The sequence below is a fragment of the Lepidochelys kempii genome, chromosome 13 (genome assembly GCF_965140285.1).
Source record: "Lepidochelys kempii isolate rLepKem1 chromosome 13, rLepKem1.hap1, whole genome shotgun sequence".
Lineage (NCBI taxonomy): Eukaryota > Metazoa > Chordata > Testudines > Cheloniidae > Lepidochelys > Lepidochelys kempii.
In genome coordinates this window covers 28,553,786-28,576,995 of record NC_136392.1, presented here as the reverse complement: position 1 = coordinate 28,576,995, position 23,210 = coordinate 28,553,786, and the positions used below count along the sequence as shown (strand labels likewise).

At 46.0% G+C, this 23,210-nt stretch overlaps 1 protein-coding gene across 1 annotated transcript in view; it reads left to right on the top strand.

The window, feature by feature from the left end:
• The first annotated feature begins 8,102 nt into the window (after nt 1–8,102).
• Nucleotides 8,103–23,210, top strand: part of CBFA2T2 (CBFA2/RUNX1 partner transcriptional co-repressor 2) — a 97,472-nt gene continuing 82,364 nt past the window's right edge. Inside the window, exon 1 of the mRNA XM_073309909.2 lies at nt 8,103–8,251. Coding sequence (XP_073166010.1) covers nt 8,224–8,251 — 28 coding nt within the window. The 5' untranslated portion in view covers nt 8,103–8,223. The remainder of the gene's footprint in view (nt 8,252–23,210) is intronic.

Genomic DNA, 23,210 nt, shown 5'->3' with positions numbered 1-23,210 from the left:
GTGACGATAAAAAAGAAGTTGTAGTCAAACCTTCATTCATTCGTCATATGATATTCCACTCTGTGTTCAAATTCTCTATTCTGTCCTGATCAAATGGCAGCCCCATTGCTGATAGTGCCTCACTCCACTCAATTGTCGGTGTTTTAAAGGACAGGGATCTGTAAAAGCTACGTAGAGGTTGAGTAGAACCTAGAAGTCACAGTTGAAGATTTTTAAGAATCAAGTCTGGGTACTTTTTCAGTTGTCTTAACAAACACTTCTTGTCCTCTTCACTTAAGGATTCAATACAAATGCCTTCATTAGTCAACTTCTGGACTGAAGTCTTTGCTTCTTCCTGTACTTTTTCAATGGATAGCTCTCTGATTGATCCAAACGTAGCTTCTATTGCTGGACAAAGATCTACTATTGTTGTAGCAGATGCCTGGATGGCATTGTTTAATGACCCAAGTGGTTTCAACAGTAGACTTACAAGAGAGAGAATGGCAATAATCTTCTCTGAACGTAGTAGCAAAAGTAATCCACCAGCCTCACCACTTAGATCCATCCCATCTTGGTAGATACTTTCCAAAGCCAGTAATAACGGCTGGAGTAATTTTAAGACAACAGCCAAGGATAGCTCATGAGAAAGCCAGAGGGTTTTCCCAGGTTGGACTAATTTGAACTTCAGTCCCAGTGTATCTTCTATATTTTCCAAGATATTCAGTCTTTTTGGACTCTTGCTGAAAAAAGAATATAATGAAGACATTAAATTTGTAGCTTTTTTAATGTCTTTTGAAGATTCTGCAGCTTGTACTAGTGCTAGTTGGAGTAGATTGCCTCTGCAGTGTGTATAGGAGAGATCAGGCTTACGCTTTTCTCTGAGGAAAGCTTGTACTCCACCATGTCTTCCAGAGAAGTTTTCAGCTCCATCAAATGCACAAGCAGCCATCTGTTTGGGGTCCAATTGACAAGTATTTAACTCTTCTAAGATGTGGGTTGTCACAGATGAAGCCAATGTGCCTTCTGTAACTTGAACAGCTAGAAATGAATCTACTGGCCTACCCCTGACACCAAGATAACGTACACAGTGACTTAATACTTGATGCCCATTTGCATCGATGCATTCATCAGCCATGTATGCAAATTTTTTGAATGTGCTGAGAGAGTTCTTCACTTTTTCAACTGTTGAGTCTTTCACTGTTGCACCACATGCGTCTAGCCAGTCAGTTGAGTTTCTCGCAGAAAGACAGTGAGCATTTGCTGGTCTTGTTCGGAACCAGTGTTCAACTTCAGGATAAACAAGTGACAATGCACTTAACATTGGCCTCCAGTTTGTAGTGTGTGGTATCTCTTGCTTAAATAGAACATATGATGCCACAGCCATGTGTGTTCACATGAACTGTGTTGTGTCTCCAGCATTCTTAACAGACTCATTAACACTCACCAGTGTTGTCCTTGGTCAATGGAGACTCAGTTCAGAGGTGCTTTCACATGAGTTCACCTCCCAGGTGGGGGGAAAGAAGGCATCTTGCTCGTTCCTCCAGCTGCTCAGTGTTCGCTTTGGCCACTGTTGTTTGTTGAGCCACCGTTCACTCTATCAATCTGTTGTCAATGGCCCTGCGCCATCACCTTCTGCTGCCACCTGCCACTGTGACCTCTGCGAGTTGGTCTCTTGAGGTTCCACACAGCTCTCAGTGATTTCAGCTGAGCTCTCAGTGGGGGAACCTCGCTGCTAGTGCAGACTGGGCCGTCTCTTCCACAGAAACACTGTCCCACAGCAGGTCTACGCCCTTAGACCTGATTAGCAGTGATTTCAGCTGCAGTGGTCACTTAACAAAAGACTATTTATGGAGCCTATTCAGCTCTGTCTTTAAAGAGTGGAGGGGGCAGGTCAAATAGTACTTGTGACTCAGGCAGACCATCAAGCAAAACACCTGTCCCCACCCTCTCTCTTGATGCCCTCAATCAGCACAGGCTAAGTACAGTTCTACTGCTCTTTACTCATACAATAAGAATAACAAAATTTCATTTCCCCCCCTCCGCATTCAAGTGATTTGTAACAGAACCCCAGCCAAAATCTATCACTTGGGCAACACAGCTCTGTTTGCTGGATACCTAGGTAGATTAGGTGTGAATGTAAATACAATCTGGTCCTGAAGCTTTCCCCACCCCAACCCCCTAGCTCATCATTAGCTGTCAGGGAGAGCTCATTTAGACTTTGCTTACAAATCATAATTTGAAATTATTAGGTTGGCCAACATCACCAAAATGAATGTACTCACATGGTCATAAAAAACAACAGCTGTATAAGGAAGCTAGTCTATGTTCATACTTTTCAAATCTATTATACTTTTTTAGATATACGCATATACCGCATACGCTTTTAAAGTGTGTATTAATGTTTCAAGTTCAATTCACATTTCCAAACAATCACTAAATTGGCAACACTGCATGTAACTAGTTCATAAAACTGGGGGGCGGGGGGGCAGGGCGCATTGGGGAAATTCAGCGGGGGTATAGGGAAATCCCTACCACCAGATGCTTTTGAACAGACCCCAAAATCTTTTTATTTACTTATTATCATGATGATTATTATGTTTGGATTTATTTTCTCTGGAGTCTGGACCTTGACTAGACCTTGACCAAGAAATTTGGACCTTGACAAAAAATAACTGACTACCCCTGCTTTAATCAGTCTTGTGGCTCTTCTCTGAACCCTCTCTCCAATTTATCAATTATGGACATCAGAACTGGTCACACTATTCCAGCACAGGTCACATCAGTGCCAAATACAGAGGTAAATTAACCTCTCTGCTCCTCCTCAAGGTTCCCTTCTATGCAGTTAAGGATTGCATTAGCCCCTTTGGCCACAACATAGCACAGCTGATTATTCACCATGACCCCCCATCTTTTTCAGTTGTACCCTCTTGCTTCCCAGGATAGAGTCCCCATCCTGTAAGCATGACCTCCATGCTTTGTTCCTAGAGGTATACATATAGCCGGATTAAAATGCTTTACTTTGCTTGCACCCAGCTTACCAAGTGATCCAGATCCCCTTGAATCAGTGACCTGTCCTGTTTGTTATTTACCACTCCCCCAATTTTTATGTCATCTGGCATCCTGTGTCCAACATTAGGAAGTACCAGATGCTTAAAGGATGGTACAAAACCCCTGTTACTATGGAATATGATACCCATCAACATTTTTCTACCCTCCTACCCCCCTGGTTGGTTTTCATGTGAGTTTACATCCTTTCTAAATGTTTATCCTGTCTACCGTAACTGTGGATGTTCTCATTAGTCATATAAAACTCTCCCAGTTTTATTTTACTATTAACTATATACTCTCTTATTTTACTATTAACAATGCTAGTCTCAATGCCTTGGTTATCCACGTCTACAACTGTCTGTGCCTTTTCCTGTGCTGTGGATGGAATGACTTCCTAACTCTGGTCCAACAAGCCACTACACTCACTTCAGTCAAATCTCTCAAGTCCTACTTCTTCTACGAGGCCTACAAAAAGTGAGTCAGAAACAACGATTACATATAGAACTCAAATGAACCACAAAGCTATGCACATACCTACCAGGTAATCATTAGTAACCCTCACTTCTCCCTTACCCCATTCCCTCCCTGTTTGCTACTCCTATCCCATGCACTGTGCCATGTCTAAAATGAGACAGGAAAGCCTTCAAAACAGAGTCTATGTTATGTAAAGCATTTAATCCATTTCTGGGAGCTGTAATATTAATGATGGAAGCAACTCTCTTGAAGATGCAGGAGGTGAGGAGATGACTGCAGGCATACAGGAATGGTGAGAAGCAGAGGATAGTGCAACAACAAAAATGTAAATATCAAAATGCACATAAAAGGGCCACAGGGAAAATGTTAAGGAAGTGTGAAAAGGAATAGGCAAGAAAATACCAGAAGTATTGCCAACTACACAGAAGTTGCTATCACAAAGGCTTATACTTGATGGCTGGCGGAAATAACAAATCTTGCCAGCATAAATCTAATCTAAAGGAAGAACAAAGTAAATGGGAAGAAAGAACATGAATCAATTGCATCTAAAGAGGCAGAATAGATGTGTACCAAAGCTAATGGAAAATGAAAGAAAAAATCACTTTAAAAAGAATGAGACTACTAAGAAACTACTCTAAACATTAAAGAAGAATTGGAACGGGAGTCTGAAAAGCAGAATTCTAGCCTCTTTGTGAAGATTCATACAAGGGGTCAAAAGATCCATGAGGTTCTAAAGGCAGCTAAAGCAAAGGCTGCTTGTCTTGAAGTAATCAGAGGTTACAGAGGAAAAGGAAATATGGCTGGAGGTCAAAATCTAATCTGAGGCCTTTACTACATGGTGACCTAGCATTAGTAATAGAGAACTTGTCCATGTTTCACAACCTGCACATTTTATAGTATATTCATTTATAGATTTAATAAAACAAAGTGGAATAGAAAGCATTAAATATGTATAGGCTTGGAAGGATTAGACTTTTATCAGTAAATGTCAGTAAACATCACTGTGCACAAAATTTCACTGTGCACAAAAAACTCACAAAAATAGTTCCATTGATATAAATCAAAATTTACATATATGCAGTAAGAAAGTAAGAAAAATGCTGCTTGAGAACTTATTAGAGTCAAAATTCAGTGATTTCGATTTTTGAATTAAGCTTGTTACAAATGGACTAGTGAATGAATAGTAAAACAGATCTGATTTGTTGATGTAAGGATATTTACTTCGTATATTTTGACAATTTGTGTTTTAACACTTTATAAAGCTTTAACTTTTGAATCTCAATGTCTATTGTGATTAGATAATTGTCACCCCCACCCATAATTTCCTGCAACTCTGAAGATTTAAATAGATAAAAATTTAGAAGCATGTTTAAAAATAAACATCAATATTATCTGTCCAAATTATTACCAAAAAATAAAAATGCCAAGCTTAAATATGTACAATGGGGTGCTGGTCTTAGGTCTTATGGTAATACAAATAATGAATAATACAGTGATGTGCGATTTTGCTTTGAAAAGTGATCAAATAAAACATGATTTACACAACAGATCTACTATTTGTGTAATCACAGTCCTATTCTCTCCCCCCCCCGCCCACTTTTTGCTACTGTTAACACTACAGAGCTAAAACAGGTAAAAAAGTGAGTGATTCGATTCCCACTTGTGTAGTCTGAATGGAATTATTAACTCCATTCGAGTCACAATACCAAATTCAGTCGCTCAGCCTGCAATGGAATTGTACATGTGCATAAGAGCAGAACAGGTGTAACTGAAGGTAAATTGAAGACAGTAGTATTATGCAAAAAGAAAAGGAGTACTTGTGGCACCTTAGAGACTAACCAATTTATTTGAGCATGAGCTTTCGTGAGCTACAGCTCACTTCATCAGATGCATGCCGTGGAAACTGCAGCAGACTTTATATATACACAGAGAATATGAAAAAATACCTCCTCCCACCCCATTGTCCAGCTGGTAATAGCTTATCTAAAGTGATCATCAGGTGGGCCATTTCCAGCACAAATCCAGGTTTTCTCACCCTCCACCCCCCCAAATAAATTCACTCTCCTGCTGGTGATAGCCCATCCAAAGTGACAACTCTTTACACAATGTGCATGATAATAAAGTTGGTAGCCTATTTCCTCTTGTTTTTTCCTACCCCCCCCCCCCAGATGTTCTGGTTTAACTTGGATTTAAACTTGGAGAGTGGTCAGTTTGGATGAGCTATTACCAGCAGGAGAGTGAGTTTGTGTGTGTATGGGGGTGGGGGGGATGTGAGAACCTGGATTTGTGCTGGAAATGGCCCACCTTAATTATGCAAATTGTAGGGAGAATGGTCACTTTGGATGAGCTGTTACCAGCAGGATAGTGAGTTTGTGTGTGTGGTTTTTTTTGGGAGGGGTGTGAGGGGGTGAGAGAGCCTGGATTTGTGCAGGAAATGGCCCAACTTTATTATCATGCACATTGTGTAAAGAGTTGTCACTTTGGATGGGCTATCACCAGCAGGAGAGTGAATTTATGTGTGGGGGTGGAGGGTGAGAAAACCTGGATTTGTGCTGGAAATGGCCCACCTGATGATCACTTTAGATAAGCTATTACCAGCTGGACAATGGGGTGGGAGGAGGTATTTTTTCATATTCTCTGTGTATATATAAAGTCTGCTGCAGTTTCCACGGCATGCATCCGATGAAGTGAGCTGTAGCTCACGAAAGCTCATGCTCAAATAAATTGGTTAGTCTCTAAGGTGCCACAAGTACTCCTTTTCTTTTTGCGAATACAGACTAACACGGCTGTTACTCTGAAACCTAGTATTATGCAGTTATAATTGGGGACAGAATTTCATCTACAGACTACCTGTTAGAATGCATGAGAAATAAAGAGCCCAACTTGACTTTTAGGATGCATCCGTGCTGCTAGCAGATAGATTTTTTTTTTTATTTGTAAAATCAGCACATTTCATTTGGAATCACTGATACAATAACAAAACACGGAACCATATCATGTTGCAAAGGAGAATCACATTTTAATGTTATAAATGGAATCTTAACTGTTGCATTTTCCTTTTTAAATGTTAACAGCAGATGCTTACCGTTGAATTGATTATTATTGTTTGTAATGCAATAGCCCAGGGGATTGGGGCTTCATGGTTGTAGACGCTGTAAAACCAGGTAGTAAAATGACGGTTCCTGCCCTAAAGACCTTGGTCTTGGTTTATGACAATGCATAGCAGGTGGATAAAGGAGGTAAACATTAGTAACAACATGATTTTACAAAGATTAGCTCTATGCACGATTTAAAATTATTTCTGAAGGGTTAATACCTGTTATGATAGCTGGCGCCTGAGCAGTACTCAGAGCTAAGGCTGCCAAGTCTTTCCATTCTAAGTCCCTGTTTTTCCTTATTCATAGCTTTCTAATACCTTCACCTTCCGAGACAAACGTGTCCAGGCCTGGTTTCTGTACAGGGGTGAATTTTTAAAATAGACTGGTGTTGGAACGAGCTATGTAAAAACCCAAGGAAAGTGTGAGTGAGGAAAGGAAGCAAAGAGGGAATTTCTTTTCCATTCATAAAAAAAGCCTGTTTTTTAAAAACAGCTCTAGCTCCTCTGTGTTTTGGGACAGGAAGTGGAAATTCGGGGCAAAGAAGCTCTAGGGGGCGAGGAACACTAAGTGTTGTGAGTCTGCTTTGACTTGGCACACACAGAAAAAGGGGGACCACTGCAGTGGGCTTGTGCTGCCTGGGGCAGGCCCTGCACTAGCAGACCTTGCAGCGACTGGATCCCAGCAACCACCCCACACAGAGCTCACCCCACCATGGGGTCCAGAAGATGCCACGTCGTGCTGCCCATACAAATCCCAGCCCCTCCCGCCCCCGAGTCCTCCAGCATCCCCCTGCCCCCTGCATCCCTCCCGCCCCCTGAGCATCCCCAGATCCTCCCAGCCCCTCCCGCCCCCGAGTCCTCCAGCATCCCCCTGCCCCCTGCATCCCTCCCGCCCCCTGAGCACCCCCAGATCCTCCCAGCCCCTCCCGCCCCCGAGTCCTCCAGCATCCCCCTGCCCCCTGCATCCCTCCCGCCCCCTGAGCATCCCCAGATCCTCCCAGCCCCTCCCACCCCGAGTCCTCCAGCATCCCCCTGCCCCCTGCATCCCTCCCGCCCCCTGAGCACCCCCAGATCCTCCCAGCCCCTCCCGCCCCCGAGTCCTCCAGCATCCCCCTGCCCCCTGCATCCCTCCCGCCCCCTGAGCATCCCCAGATCCTCCCAGCCCCTCCCACCCCCAAGCCCTCCAGCATCCCCCTGCCCCCTGCATCCCTCCCTCCCCCTGAGCATCCCCAGATCCTCCCAGCCCCTCCCACCCCCGAGTCCTCCAGCATCCCCCTGCCCCCTGCATCCCTCCCACCCCCTGAGCATCCCCAGATCCTCCCAGCCCCCAACAGCCCCAACGAACCCTCAGCCCCCAGTCCCCTCCACCGCCAAACGGCTCCCCCACGCGGCCCAATCAGGGCTCGCGAAGAGGGGAAACGAGTCTCGCTCCGTGCGCGCTGACGTAAGCGCGCCGATCGGGGGGCGGGGCGCGGGGCTCCAGGGGCGGGGCCGGTTCGGAGGGGCGGGGCCTGCGCGGGGCCTGTCGAGCGCGGCGCTGGCTGCCCGTAGTAGCCGCCAGTGTCCTGTCCCGTCCCCGGTCCGGCGCCGCCCGCCTCGCAGCCGGAACAAAGAAGGGTCCGGCCATGGTGGGGATCCCGGGAGCCTTCCAGTGTAAGAGCCGCCTTCCCGCGCAGGGCGGGGGCCGGGGCCGCCATCCTCCCTGCCAGCGTCCCCCGACCCCCTCCGGCTCCCGCCGCCCCGGCCCCCGCTCCCGCCTCGCGGTCGTGTCCCGCCGCCCTGTCCCCATCACCCCTGTCCCCTCTGCCACCGCTACCCCCTCGCTCCTATCCCTGCCCCCGGGTCCCGATCCCTGCCCCCCTCACCCATCCCCTCGCCATATCCTGGCCCCGATCCCTGCCCCCCTCACCCATCCCCTCGCCATATCCTGGCTCCGATCCCTGCCCCCCTCGCCATATCCTGGCCCCGATCCCTGCCCCCCTCACCCATCCCCTCGCCATATCCTGGCTCCGATCCCTGCCCCCCTCACCCATCCCCTCGCCATATCCTGGCCCCGATCCCTGCCCCCCTCACCCATCCCCTCGCCATATCCTGGCTCCGATCCCTGCCCCCCTCGCCATATCCTGGCCCCGATCCCTGCCCCCCTCACCCATCCCCTAGCCATATCCTGGCCCCGATCCCTGCCCCCCTCACCCATCCCCTAGCCATATCCTGGCCCCGATCCCTGCCTCCCTCACCCATCCCCTCGCCATATCCTGGCCCCGATCCCTGCCCCCCTCACCCATCCCCTCGCCATATCCTGGCTCCGATCCCTGCCCCCCTCACCCATCCCCTCGCCATATCCTGGCCCCAATCGCTGAGCCCCCCATCCCCATCCCCTAGCCATATCCTGTCCACAGGGTCCCGATCCCTGACCCCTCACCCATCTCCTCGCCATATCCTGGCCCCGATCGCTGATCTCCCCCCTCACCCATCCCCTAGCCATATCCTGCCCCCAGGGTCGCGATCCATGAGCCCCTCACCCATGCCATATCCTGGCCCTGATCCCTGAGCCCCCCTCACCCATCCCTATGCCATATCCTGCCCCCAGGGCTCTGATCCCTGAGCCCCTCACCCATCCCCCGCCCTGCCCCCATGTCCCCGATCCCTGAGCACCTCACCCATCCCCTAGCCATATCCTGCTCTGAGCCCCTCACCCATCCCCTAGCCAAGTCCTGTCCCCAGGGTCTCGAGCCCCTCACAACATTTTCCCATTCCTGATCTCTCTGAACCCTTATCCTGGATCCTTGTGCCCTCACCCCACCTATTTCTTTTCATGCTCCGCCTCCCTTCCCCTGATCCCTCACCGCATCCCCATTCCGTGTTCCATCCCCACCACCTTCCCTGTGCTCCTCACCAGCATTCCCCTTCCCTCTGGGTTCCCATCTCCTGCCTGTCCCCTATTCCCCTCATCACTTCTGATCCCCATCCCCCTGTCTTGCCTACCCCGGGCCCACTTCTTGCCCCTGCCCCTTCCACTGGGATCTGGAGCAGTGAATTGATGTTTAAGAACGATCTAGTAAATGCCTGCCCTCTCTGTACCTCGGGGGTTTCTAGGGAATGAGCTGCTGTTGGTGCAGAGCTTTAAGGGCTGCTTCCAATGTACAGTTCTCCATGGTGGGAAGGGCGATCTAGATTCTTTCTCTCCTTGGGCTGGTTTAGTGTCAGCCCCCCTGGGTTGCCCTTGATAACCACACTGGCTGGGTAGCTGGTGCTTGCTTTGACGAGAAGGAATGGCAGCTGAAAATGAGTGTGTAAATTAATGTTACTCCTGACTGCATTCACAGTTTGTTTATTTTTGTAGGGAGATGGGGAAGGAAGTGCATTTGCTGCAGGGCTGCCTGCTTCAACAGGGTCTGGGAGATTGTGTTATGGGAGTAGATATTGGTCTCAAGCTTGAGCAGGCCGGGCAGCCCAAGATGTGATGGATGTGGGGTGGGGGACACACCGTTACTCTGGAGTCAATGTACCTTAGCATTAGGTGTGATCAAGGTGTATTGGAAACTGGGTGGTGGCAGCTGTGAATGCTTTTGCTAAGCATCTCTGCCACTTCCCCTCCAGATGTCCAAACCCACTTTCTCCCTCACCCTGGCCAGTGTTCTTCTGTTCTGTCATTGATCTCCTCTAACTTCTATTTGTGCACCAAATCTCTTCAAAAATATTGAATTCTATTGCCCTTATTGCAGGTTAAATCTGTGGAAAACTTGAAAGCCCCAAAGTTTTAATTTTTTTCCTTCAAAGGGTATTTTAAAAAAACAACACCAAAAACTTCAAATAGTGTGTTCAGCTTTGTGGAAACTTTAAAAGAAATTGCTTCTTGGCTCAGACTAACATGAAAAATGTTCATCTCCAAAGCAGCATTTTTGAGAGAGATCTGAGGGAGCGAGTGCGGGTTTGGAATGGGCCTCTTTTTGTTGTGGTGGTTGCAATCGATGACGGTTAGTCTGGCCTGGAGAAAGGAAGTCTGCAGCTCAGATATCCCAGGATTTTTGGGGCCAGTTCTTGCTCCCATTGAAGTCAATGGCAAGATTTCTGTTTACTTCAGTGAGAGCAGGACTGGGCCCATAGGGTAAAATTCACCTCTGGGCAGCGAGGAGCAAGTGCAAGGGTTTAATTGTTATATAGGCTGTGTGCTGGCATTTTGCACTGGAGTATATTTTACCCCTTGTGAGACAATGATTATTTCGAATGTTGTTAAGATAACATGCTAATCATTCTGGGTTCAGTCTAACTATTGGGCAGGTGCAGGAGACCATTACATGCCTGTGGAGTTATTGCCTTAAGTGAGGCTCTTTTGTAGACATGTGGGTTCACCCAGAAGGAATTGGGTGCAGGATTGGGCCCGTTCATCTTAAAAAGCTTGGTTCTCCCTACTTGCCTTTGGCATTTACAAAAGTGTGTTCTTAATTTTGAGCAAAACCTTTTCAGTTCTTTTTGAAGGGAAATGTTTTATGGATACCTGAGGATTGTACAATTTGTGTCTGGGAAATTGTTTTCATAACAAATGTAAGTTTTTCTGCAATTCAAGTAGATCTGTTACTTCAAGAAATTGTGCAATGTCATATTAACTTCATTTAAAAAATAATATGACTAAACAAGTGTCCGTGTGTGAATGAAGCTGTCAAATGCTTAGGGCTGTCTAGACTAGAAAAGTACCACTATAATTATGTTGGTTGGGAGGGTGATTTTTTTGACCATTATACCAGTATAGTTAAGCTGATATAGCTTTACTGGAATAACTCCCCATGTGGACACTCTTATTCCAGAATAAGAGTGTCTACGTGTGGGGTGCCATATATTAGTGTAGCTTATTCCATTTCTGAACCAAAATAAGCTATACTGATATAAACACTTTTACACTGGTATAACTCTGTCCATACTAGTACTGTTGTACTGCTTTAACTATACTAGTATAGGTAAAGTGGCAAAACTTTCTAGTGTATGCAAGCCCCTTATGAAGTACTTCCCATTTTCAAAACTCAGTGAGTATTAACTAATCCTTTACAACCCTCTTGTGAATTACTTGGGGCGGGGAGGGATAGCTCAGTGGTTTGAGTATTGGCCTGCTAAACCCAGGGTTGTGAGTTTAGTCCTTGAGGGGGCCATGTAGGCATCTGGGGCAAATATAAGGGACAGTACTTGGTCCTGCTGTGAAGGCAGGGGACTGGACTCAATGACCTTTCAAGGTCCCTTCCAGTTCTATGAGATAGGTATATCCCCATATTAAATCCTTTCCTTTTCACAGATGGGGAAATAGAGGCAAAGGTTGTCATCAGTGCCTGGCTGCAGAGGAAGTCAGTATCAGAGTAGTGTCCTGTACTGGGATCACTAGACTGCACCTATCTCTACTAGCCCACTCATCTTCATTACACTGCATGAGTTTAGAGGGAAGGTTAAAACCTGAAACTACTTGATCTTAAGCTGTTCAGGGTGTTTGCTTTAACTCTGTATTGTTCTATAGTTTGTAAATACTCCATGACAAAGTATTCTCTGTTGTAGAGCACAAATGTGTTTCAAGTCTCTCTGGGCTGGTAAAGCAACCGTATATCTGTGTAAAATGAATTGAACAGAAAGAATAGAACTGGATTGCAGATCAGACTGGAAGGTCAGAATGTAGGAGTCTTTGTTTTGCTTTCTGACAGTAATGGTTCTTCACTGCAAAATCCTAGGAAACCTACTAACTGTCATGTTTACATGTGTCCTTCCTATCAGACAAACAGCCAGATGAACTAGAAACAGAATTGTGTGTAACGGAACACTCCAGTGTTGCTATATAGCAGCCTACAGAGTGCTCCATTGGGGATAAGAAGGTGATTAACTTGGGCTCCGTTTTAACTAGCTTTACCGAAACAGGAGGTCTCCTTCTAGGAAGAGTTGCAGTCCTTTTCTTTGAAAGCTGTAAAGTTGGCAGGGCTGCAGGGAAGTACATTACTGCTGCCAGGGAGTGGATAGATGGTTAGTGTGTGTATATAGCAGTAATAGCTATATTCTTCTGTTCATTCTTCTCATCTTTTCTTATGTGTGCAGCACTTTGTTAATTTATGGATAAACTTGTGTGTTCAGAATTGATTTCAAGCAACAGTGGGCTGAGTTGTACAATGCAGGAAGAGAGAGAGATCACATTGTGATGCCTTTGTGTAACTGTGGAATAGGATGGGTGTTCGCTAAGATCAGTTAAACTGTATCCTGAGTGTGTCTGTGTTGACAAGTTGAGTTCAATGAAGCAAGGCAACCAGTGAAAGTGCATCCTGAAGTTCAAAGAAAATGAGAGAGCATTTTAAATTGAAATGTGCTGGCTTGAAAGGGAATCTGTCTAAAGACAGATGCCAGCAGTAATGTAGAAACAGCCAGAAAAGCTACATGCCTGGTTACTGAAGAAATTACCAAATGAAGGAAACTACAGATGATGGATAAATCCTTGTGGGGTGGTGGAAAAATGTACTGGGATGTGGTGGGAGTGAGGATATTATGCAATCAACCCAGTTAAAAATATTTTTGTGTCAAACCCTGCACACTCAAAACACCATATTGCCCAGGTGGCTGCTGAGAGAAGTAAACTCTAGTAGAGCGGTCATATTATAATAACATGAGTTAGATCATGTAATTACATGTCTCACATTCGCAGGCTATGCAAGAGTGTTCTTCAGCTTGGATGTGTCTTGCAAAAATAACTTGCAAAAAGTCCCATGGTGACCTGTTTGTGGCGCAGAATGACTTTGCAATCAGTGGTGCAGGCATTGACAAGAATGCATATTGGTGCAGGACCAAGCACGAGGTGAAAAGACAATCTCTTAATACCCTACTCAGAAAAGCCATTCAAGGGGGGAGGAAGGATAGTCCTGTGGTTAATGCACTAGAGTGGGACTCTGGAGACCATGTTCAACTCCTGCCTCTGCTACAAATTTTCTGTGTGACCTTGGTAAGTCACTTAGACTTGGATCCTCAAAGGTATATAGACACCTAATGCCCATTGAAATCAGGTTTTGATTCAGCAAAGCATTGAAGCATATATGTAACTTCAAGCCTGAGAGTAGCCATGTTGAAGTCAATGGGTGCATGCTTAAATGCTTGACTAGATCAGGGCCTTTTGGGTAGTCTCGGCGACACTGCAATCAGGAGATCAAAGCTAGTTCTAGTAACAAGAGCAGTAAAGTTGCAGCAGCACAACCAGTGGTAGCATGGCCAGCAGCCATTCAAGTTTGTACCCAGTATCCTGGGCAGGGTTGTACTCAGGAGGTTAGCCCATGCTGCTGTCGCTGCTACACTGCTGTTGTTACTAGAACTAGCAATGATATTCTACATCAGGGGTCGGCAACCTGTCAGAAGTGGTGTGCCGAGTCTTTATTTATTCACTTTAATTTAAGGTTTCGCGCGCCAGTCATACATTTTAACGTTTTTTAGAAGGTCTCTCTCCATAAGTCTATAGATTATATAACTAAACTATTGTCGTATGTAAAGTAAACAAGGTTTTCAAAATGTTTAAGAAGCCTCATTTACAATTAAATTAAAATGCTGATCTTTTGCCGCTGGCCCCCTCAGCCCGTTGCCGGCCTGGGGTTCCATTCACCTAGGCTGGCAGCAGGCTGAGCGGAGCCTGCGGCCGGGACCCCAACTGGCAAGGGGCAGGCAGCCAGAACCCCAGACTGGCAGCAGGCTGAGTGGGGCCTGCTGCCGGGACCCCAGACTGGCAGAGGGCTGAGAGGTTCAGCCCACTGCCAGTCTGGGGTTCCATCCGCCGGGTCCCGGCTGCCGGCCCCGCTTAGCCCGCTGCTGGTCTGGGATCCCGGCCCTGCCCACATAGAGTGGGTACCTACCTTCTCCCTGGTTCTAGCCCATTCTCTTCCTCTCTCTCTGCACTGAGCTGAGGGTGGGAGTGCACTGAGCACAGGGCTGGGGGTGAAGGAGCAGGCTGGGGGTTGGGGTGTAGGGTCTAGCCAGGAGCTAGAATGAGGGAAGAGGCTCAGGGTTGGGGCAGGAGTTTGGATGTGGAGTGCTTACCTGGACAGCTACCATTTGGTGCGAGGGGTGCAGGTGGGAATGTGGGGGTGGGGGTGGTGCAGGAGCTCCCATTTGGTGCGAGGGGTGGGGGTGGGAATGTGGGGAGTGCAAGAGTCCGGGCATGGGGTGTGGGGGGGCTGGGTATGTGTGGGGGGTGCTGGAGTCAGGGCTGGGGTTGGGGGGTGCTGGAGTCAGGGCAGGAGGCTGGGTTTGTGTGAGGGGGTGCAGGGTTCAGGGCAGAGGGCTGGGTGTGTGTGTGGGGGGGGGTGCAGGGGTCAGGGCAGAGGGCTGGGGGTGTGAGCTAGGGTCATGGGGGTGCTCCCAGCCCCCTGCCCAGAGCGGCTCACGGCAGGGGGCTGGAGGGGATATGGGATATGTCCTGATTCCACCCCCCATCCCCAAGGCCCTGTCCCCACCTCTTCTCCGCCTCCTCCCTGGAGCAGCGAGCACCCTGCGGCTCTGCTTCTTCCCCTCCCTCGCAAGGGCCATCAGCTGATGGGCGGCAGGGAGGGAGAAGAAGAGGGGCAGGACCCCAGCACTCTGGGGGAAGAGGCGGGGGAGGGGGAACTTGCGTGCCCTGCAGCACAGCTGGCAGAACCAAGCTTCTTCACCCTGCCCCCGTGGGCGGGGGGGGGGGGGGGTGTCCCGGCCGCCAGCCCTGCTCAGCGTGCTGCCGGCCTGGCAGGCAGCAGCGTGCCATTAAAAAATCGGCTTGCATGCCATCTTTGGCACACGTGCCATAGGTTGCCGATCCCTGTTCTAGATGATCAAACCTAACTCAGCTATGTCTACGCAAGCTGCAGTTAAATCTCTGGACTGCTGTTTGGACATACCCTTTGCCTCTTTGTGCCTTGATTCCTCATCCCTAAAATAGGCAGAGGAATGCTCCCCTACATCTCAGGGGTTCTGTTAGGATAAAAGTACCAATGTTTGTGAGGTGCTCAGATATTATGATGATGGAGGCCATGTAAGTAGATAAAGAGCAGGCAAAAAAATGGTGTGAGTGCCAGTTATTGTTAACCATATGGGCAGCAGCTGAACACTAAGGAGCTTGAGGCCAACATTTACCGCACAGTGAAGCGTAGTGTCTGTCCGAGGACATGTTTACATTTTGTCTTTGATATTTAGAAGAAGCAAGTCAGCAGGAGTGGGCATATAATGTCAGTAATGCCAAATATATACATTGACTTGGCTATTTGGCTAATGTTTTCATTACATTAATGAACAAATTTACTGGCTGCATTGATAAAGTACTGTGGAGGAATCCTTAAATGTTCTGTATGAAGCTGATGGCTCAGAATAGAAGTGGGAATGCAGGTGACCATGGGTGTTTGAAATTGGGAATATTCCAGATTACTTTAAAATAGATACTAGCATACCTCACTTGCATATATCTCTTTCTGGTATGATAATGGGGACAGCTCTGATGCACAAAAATTAAAACTGATCCTTTAGGGACTTGACTTTGCTTTTATCCTGGGGTAAATTCAATGGCTTTAGTAGAGTTACTCTTCCTTTACACCAGAGTAGGTAAGATCAGAAGTGGGCCCTGAATCTTTTGAACTGGCTGAACAAGAGAAGCATTTTCTTGAATATGGTGTGCGACTTTTCCGAGCACTGGATGGAAAACAGCACGTGCGTGAGGTAGAACTCATGAATCGATTTGCTTCAGAGCAATGTTGAAATGAAAAGTCACCGAACTTGAGACCATTATTAAGAATTTCATCATAAATTAACAAAATCTCACAACTAGCTCAATTTTTACGCTGTGCCTCTAATTTTTTTTTTTTTTTTTTAAAAAAAGGCCTGCTCTGCTTTCACTTCTACTGGTGTAAATCAGGAATGAGTCCATCTGTGGCGTTAGCATGGCATAAAACTGATGTAAGTGAGAAGGGAATCAGGCACCACAAGTCCTCTGGTACGGGAAGTTATGGATTCAGTGCCTTAGCCCAGATAATTGATTCACCTGAAACTCTTCCAGGCCGTTTGAAACTATTTTTCCAAGGCTTCTCCTTGCCTCCTGTGGAGAGTATCAATGAAAGAAAGTCTGTGGCAGAAAATTGTCCCTATGTCTGTCTTCTCTTCCCCACACCTGAAGCCTGTCTAATTCAACAGGGAAGATTACCATCTGATGTCTATTATGTTGTCTCAATAAACTTTAGTCTCCAGGGTTGTAATGCCTGCACCTTTCATTAGTGCTAAAATTCCCCTTCCTTTCCCCCAACAAAAAGCCCATCCTTCTGGAAAGAGAAGCACGAACTGCTACAAGTAATGACAGGTTTCAGAGTAGCAGCCGTGTTAGCCTGTATCTGCAAAAAGAAAAGGATGACTTGGGGCACCTTAGAGACTAACAGATTTATTTGAGCATAAGCTTTTGTGTAGCTCACGAAAACTTATGCTCAAATAAACTGGTTAGTCTCTAAGGTGCCACAAGTCTTCCTTTTCTTTTTGCAAGTAATGAGTCGTCCTTCAGCTGAACTTTGTTCTATAAATCAGCCTTTAAGTTATAAGCAGAGACACGAGATCAGTGGGCAGAGAACCCTGCATCCTTTTAGGGCTCAGAGTCTAGCTTTTCCCTTGAATGTACAGAATTCTGGAAAATTTGAGACTTCATTTAAAAATAGCCCTCACCCTTCTGGTTGTAAGGATGCTTTAAACCGTGTGCTACTGGCATGACTGAAACTGAACAGTGACATAGTAACACTGTTTGAAACATCTCATTCCACCCAAAAAATCATCTAATTGGGATGGTGCCAGGTTTCAGAACTAGCTGGCAATTTAAAATGTTGATATTAGCCATTTTTCTGTGGATCATCTCAGAAGGAACTGTCTAAAGCAGGTATGTACCTGATGTTCCATTAATTTAAAACAGTGCTGTAGATGAACACTGCTGCCGCTTTTAAAGACCATCTAAGCTAGTCTTTGTTAAAGTAAATCAATAAAAAACCACAATAAAGGGCTAGTTCTGCTTTCTCTAATGTCTCCCTTTCTCCGTCTGGTATCTGGGGACTCTGTTGTAATAGCAAATGCCTCCAAATATATCACCTGGGGCCAATGTAGCTCTTGTATGTGTTTGCCCAGCCATTTCTAATGCACTCATTACTGTAACGGCTAGGTGCAGATCTTGTGGTGGATCTCACCCCGCTGTCCCCCATGGACAGCAGTTGCAGGGCCTGGGATGCTGAGCAGGACATGCTGGGATGATCTACGCTCCCAGATGGACAATGGACAACTTCATAACATGACACCTTTTGCAGCCTACTTCTCCTCTCCCCCACCCTGCCCAAACTGTTGCCATCTCTGCTGTGGGGCCTCCTGGTTGTTGAGGTGGGGGAAGAGACTGATCTCAGGGCTCTGAAACTCTTGTGATGGGAAGGAGAGTGGTCCTGTGAAGAAAGTGCCGTTGGGAGAGCCTTTGCTCCCCACACCATGTGATTCCCTGTAATGAGCCACATGAAGCATTTATTGCTATTCCTATTGCTGCTATAACAGCATCCCTCCATCGTGATAGTAATGACAAGTATTTATAGAGCACCTCACTGAACAGTGGACACTTTACAGGAGTCTTGGGAGGCAACTGGTGGCTTTTTCTCTCCTTAGGTCATCTTCTGGGCATTGCCAGCTGGCCTTCCTCCCCATGCCAGATCTTTAGGGAGTTACCAAAGGGGCCCCGAGCCCCCCTCTCGCCAAGCTCAGAGCAGGCTGTATAATTTTCAGGGGCAGAGCTGCTGCAAGACTAAGGGTGAGGCGTGGCTAGCGCACTGAGCTTACAGAACTCCAGTCCCACCTTCCAGGGTCTGAGCCCAGGCTCTACCACTGCACCATGCTCGTACGCAGGCCTGTCAGATACAAAATGCTGGATTCCTGCATTGCAACCTTGGAGAAGCTGTGGGTTTTCCATAGAACTCGTTCCAACAGCAGTGAGCGCAATGCCTGCCCTTACCCTATTTCTTAAGATGTTCAGTGACCCATTTATCTTATGTTATCTAGTATTAAGACATAACTTAAGAAACAATACATATTTCCTAGATTTGGGACTCCAAGCTCACTGACTCTTGTTGCCAAAATTCCACAGAGATATCAGCATCTTGATTAGATGCTGTTCAAAGACAGAGATGCTTAAAAGCCATGTGGGCTCTCCTTTCCCTGAGGCCAGACCTCCTTGGAGCTAATGAAGGTTACGTGGGCCTGGCAATGAGAATGTACTCCAGTGGCTGTTTCTTTGTACCAAATCTTCAGTAGTCTCTGTGGTTACGCTGCAAACTAGATTTTCCGGAACGCTTATCTAGAACTTCTTGTTATCTAAAGCAGTCGTGGCTCCAGATATAGGGAGTTTCAATAAAACGATGTCTGAGTAAATGTGTGTGTGTGTGTGCGTGTGCGTGTGTGCATGCGTGTGCACACTCACATGTGTGAGGAGCCCAAGAGCCAGGGTGTGGGGTGCTTTAGCTGAATGCTAAAACACCATGGAGCCCAATGCCTCCCAGGATTTCCACCACTGTCCTGGCTCCTCTGTTCAAGGAACCCGGCCAACAGCCTTTCAGGTCTGCAGCCAGGGTCTTCCCTCCCCCTTATCCATAGCTTTGTTGGGGACCAAGAAACTGTTGGATATTCGGGACTCTATAGGGTTTTTGTTAGGGAGGGGAAAAAGTGTTCAAGGTGGTTGGCTCCCTGATGGGCCATACTCAGGCAGGTGGCTGGGTTTATCTTGTGACATCACTCCAGTGTCTGACATTTCTAGCTCAGAAACAATAACTTGTGCTAAGCTTGTCTTATCTGTGGACATGTTTTTCTAATTAAAGACAAAGCTCAGTAAATATTTTTTAAATGATTGAATTGCCAAAGTATGAAATACACATGTTGGAAGTCAGACACACTGAATACCATGTGCGATTTCCCATAGCCCTCCATTAGAGAAGGTTAGTGTGATGCAGATCTTAGAGCTGTGGATGACAGGTTTATCTGGGATGATTGGCAAAGATTTATAAACTAAGAGGAGATTTACTTTACACACACCTCTCTCCCTCTCCCCTGTTCCACCCTGTCTCAGAAATAGGAAATTGGGATCACATTAAAGTCCTAATTGGTTTGGCTCCAGCAAAGGTTTGGCGGCTGCCAAATAGTTAATTTATTGTGTGAGAGTTTGGCCATGTGTTGAGAGGCAAATTTGCTTTAAGCAAAGGATCTTTTGTAAACTGAACATCTATTCATTCAGCAGGCTCTGTTTACAAGTGAGCTCTGAGCAGGCCCCAGGAGAAACAGGCCTGTTTTACATAACAATCAGAACACAACAGGGCCCATGGACTCCAACACAGCAGGAGAAGGGAAGAGAGAAGGTTTGGGTCTTTCGAGCCCTGTGATGAGCTGAATCAATGGATGCAGGGTTTGTCCTCTCTTCGTGTGTTAGAAAAGCTTTGGAAATACTTGGGCGAAACAGTTTAAAGGGGTTTTTAGTATGACATTAATTTTAAGTCTCTAAAATGTTTGTCTTCATGAAGGTAGGGGAAGCTCTGAGGAGAAACTTTTGGAAAGAGAAGCAGGCCTAGTGCTGTCACCTCTAGCACAACCTGGTGGGGAGACCTACAGGGTCATTAGTTTTCTTTTCCTTTATGTTATGAGGAAGGGTAAACTGGAATGCACTTTTATCTGGCTGGCTTTCTGTAGCCCTGCAGGACCTTGCTTTGTTCTTGATCCCGGTACTCTGTGAGATCGAGATCGCTCTTGCTGGTGATAATTTTTCATGTTAGATTTGTTATCTCTGGCTCTTTTCTCTTGGGTCTGGTGAATCTAGTAAGGTTTGACTCATGTGAACTTGTGTGGGAAGAAGTCTCAGGCTGTCACATTGGCTTTAACTATAAACCGCTCTTATTTAGACTATCATCTTTGTTTGGTGTTCTTGACATGGAAGTTGCATGTAGTGGACAGGATATTGCAGACTGAGATGCAGTATCTCAGCATGGCTTTGGACTTGGCATATGGTTTGAAGAAACTGATAGGGACTAAATCATGGCTGTAATAAAAATTATCTTTAATTTATCACTGACAGTTAAATAACTAACTTTGTGTTAGGGACCCGCTTCCAGCTAAGAAGAAACAATGGTATTACTGAGGTGCCCAATGGCACCCTTATTGTCAATTGTCATTTCCATTACAAAATTGAGATCTTAAGGTTCAATATTTTGGCCATTTAATTTTCAGCTGTGAAATGTTCCATGCATGCTAACTACAAGGCAAGAGCTCAGAGGGGGATTTTAGGTGCTTAGCCCTGAGAAGGAATTTGTTCTTGTGCCTTCAGATATTTCAGAGTGCTGAGCGTTTAGGAGAAATTGGTAGGTGGTTGCAGCACACTCTCAGCAATACTTTTCCTTCTGTAACTTCCATCTGCTCCTCAAGCAACTTCCTTAGCTGTGCTAAAATCCATTAAGTCCTATTTATAATCCAAAGGCAAATACAATACAACCATTGATTTGTTTATGTAAATGTAACCTTTCTCCTGATAATTGTAATAATTCTGAAGACACCTAATGATAGTACAAAGTCAGTAAAGGTGTATTTTATGTATGTATCAAACACTTCCAGTGGAAACATGATCATTGTCACAACTGAATGTTAATCAATTTGTGTGTGTGTGTGTGGGGGGGAGTTGCAGAGGCATCAGTTCAACAAACAATATTAGATCAAGCCGAACCTCTTTGTACCAAAGCTGCTTCTGCCTGGGGCTGCCACATGCTATTCTGACACACAGACTAACACATTCAGGACATGTAGCACCCTCCGTTTGCCAGTTTTAGTGTTGAGATGATGGCAGGTTCAGGCAGCATTAACTGCTTTGTACAGACGAGTTGCGTGGGTGTTGGAGCAAACAATAAGGATTGTTTTATAGAGCATCTTTTCATCCCAAAGGATCCTAAAGAGTGTAAAATCTTGTCCAGGAAACTCTTCTGCACCCACCACTCTGGGGTTAACTACAGTAATTGTTTCATAGCACACAACAGTACCTAACAGTTTAGGCAGGAAGCAAAGAGGAATACTGTATCCAGTTGCAGAACAAAATAGAATTAATATCAGGATTTGCCTCAAATAGCAGAACTGTCTTCATTCCAGCTTTGCCCAAGTTGGATGAAAGTTTTCTCTCCATTGTCTTTTCTTTGTTTTAAAGAACATCGTACTTAAATCAAGTCCTTCTTAATGTAATGATTAAAAGTAGCAAATTTTAGCCAGAAATTCTTATGAGCTCCTACCACCCGCTGTGTTTGCAGTTCAGATTACTTTACCTGGGAGAGCTGTTGACCTTCCGACACCAATGGCCCAGCCTTTACTCTTTAAGCTGGTTAACTGCCTAGTTTGTATTTCACAATGTGCTTGAAAACTCCACCACCTTCATGAAACTGTTACATTCTCACTTTCAGAGATGCTTGGACCAGGAACCATTAAAAAGCAGTTAAACTAGCTTGGGGTCATGTGCCTCAGTGTAAACACCTGCCTCCTGTTTGGGTACTGTGGCTCAGGAAGGCAGCAGTGGCTGGAAGGTGAGTGTGGATCTGTGGAGGGGAATATATAATATATCGTTTGTTTGTTTTTTAGAAGTAGCCTACTTATCAATAACTGCAGTCCTCCATCATGGGGTAACTTTGTTGGAAGTAAACAGTGGCTGGGATGGTTAGAATATGGAACCGCCTTTCTGTCTGCATAAGCTTAGCATGCCAGTGGTTTGAATCTGCAGACCAGAACTCCTTTCCAACTGGCTACATTTACCAGGATGACTGCACCATCCACAAATGGGGGTGCATCAGTGCTTTTTGCACCTGTTTTGTAACACAGCAGTACAATATGCAGGGCATCCAAGTAATTTATACCCCAGCAAACACATCCTGGCATTGGGAACATGAGTTTCCATCTCATTAAGCTACTGGCAAAGCCTTGGTAATTCCAGTCACTGGTACAGTAGAGGAATTATCCCCCCAACACTGCTAGTTCTGTCAGTCCAGAAAATCACTGTTTATTCTCACCAGTTGTGTGTTTACATTTGAGGGAAGGAGAGATTGTGCTGAAACCATTGTGAACTGTTGCTTCAGTGTGGTCTGCTTTAGTGTTCTTGTTATAAGAACAAAGGGTTTTTTAAATACACATATATAATAGAGGATTTAGATGCATTGAATATAGCTCGGGGGATCTATACCTAGGTTATAATGTTAAATTTGTTTGGAATCTATGGTTTTTAAATACAACAGATTGCACTGATATTAAAGCTTACAGAGGCTAGATTGCTTAGCAGTTTATGGAGCCATTCATTTCTAGATCGACTGCAGCCCAGGTTGGCATTGGCAAAGTTATTACCATCTGACAGCTGTTTGTTGGCCTGTGTGAAATGAGTTGTTGGTTTCAGTCCATTCCTAGCAGACAGGTGTCCATATCACAGTTGGTCCCTTTTTGGCAGACTCACTGGAGATGCCAGGGATTAAATAGACCATGGAGACTGGGCTCTCAGGCTCCTAGAAGTGAGCCTCTCCAAGTAAGAGGTGAGGCATATTGATGGAAGAGTGGTATGCTTGTGTTGTGGGGTTTTTTTTGTGGT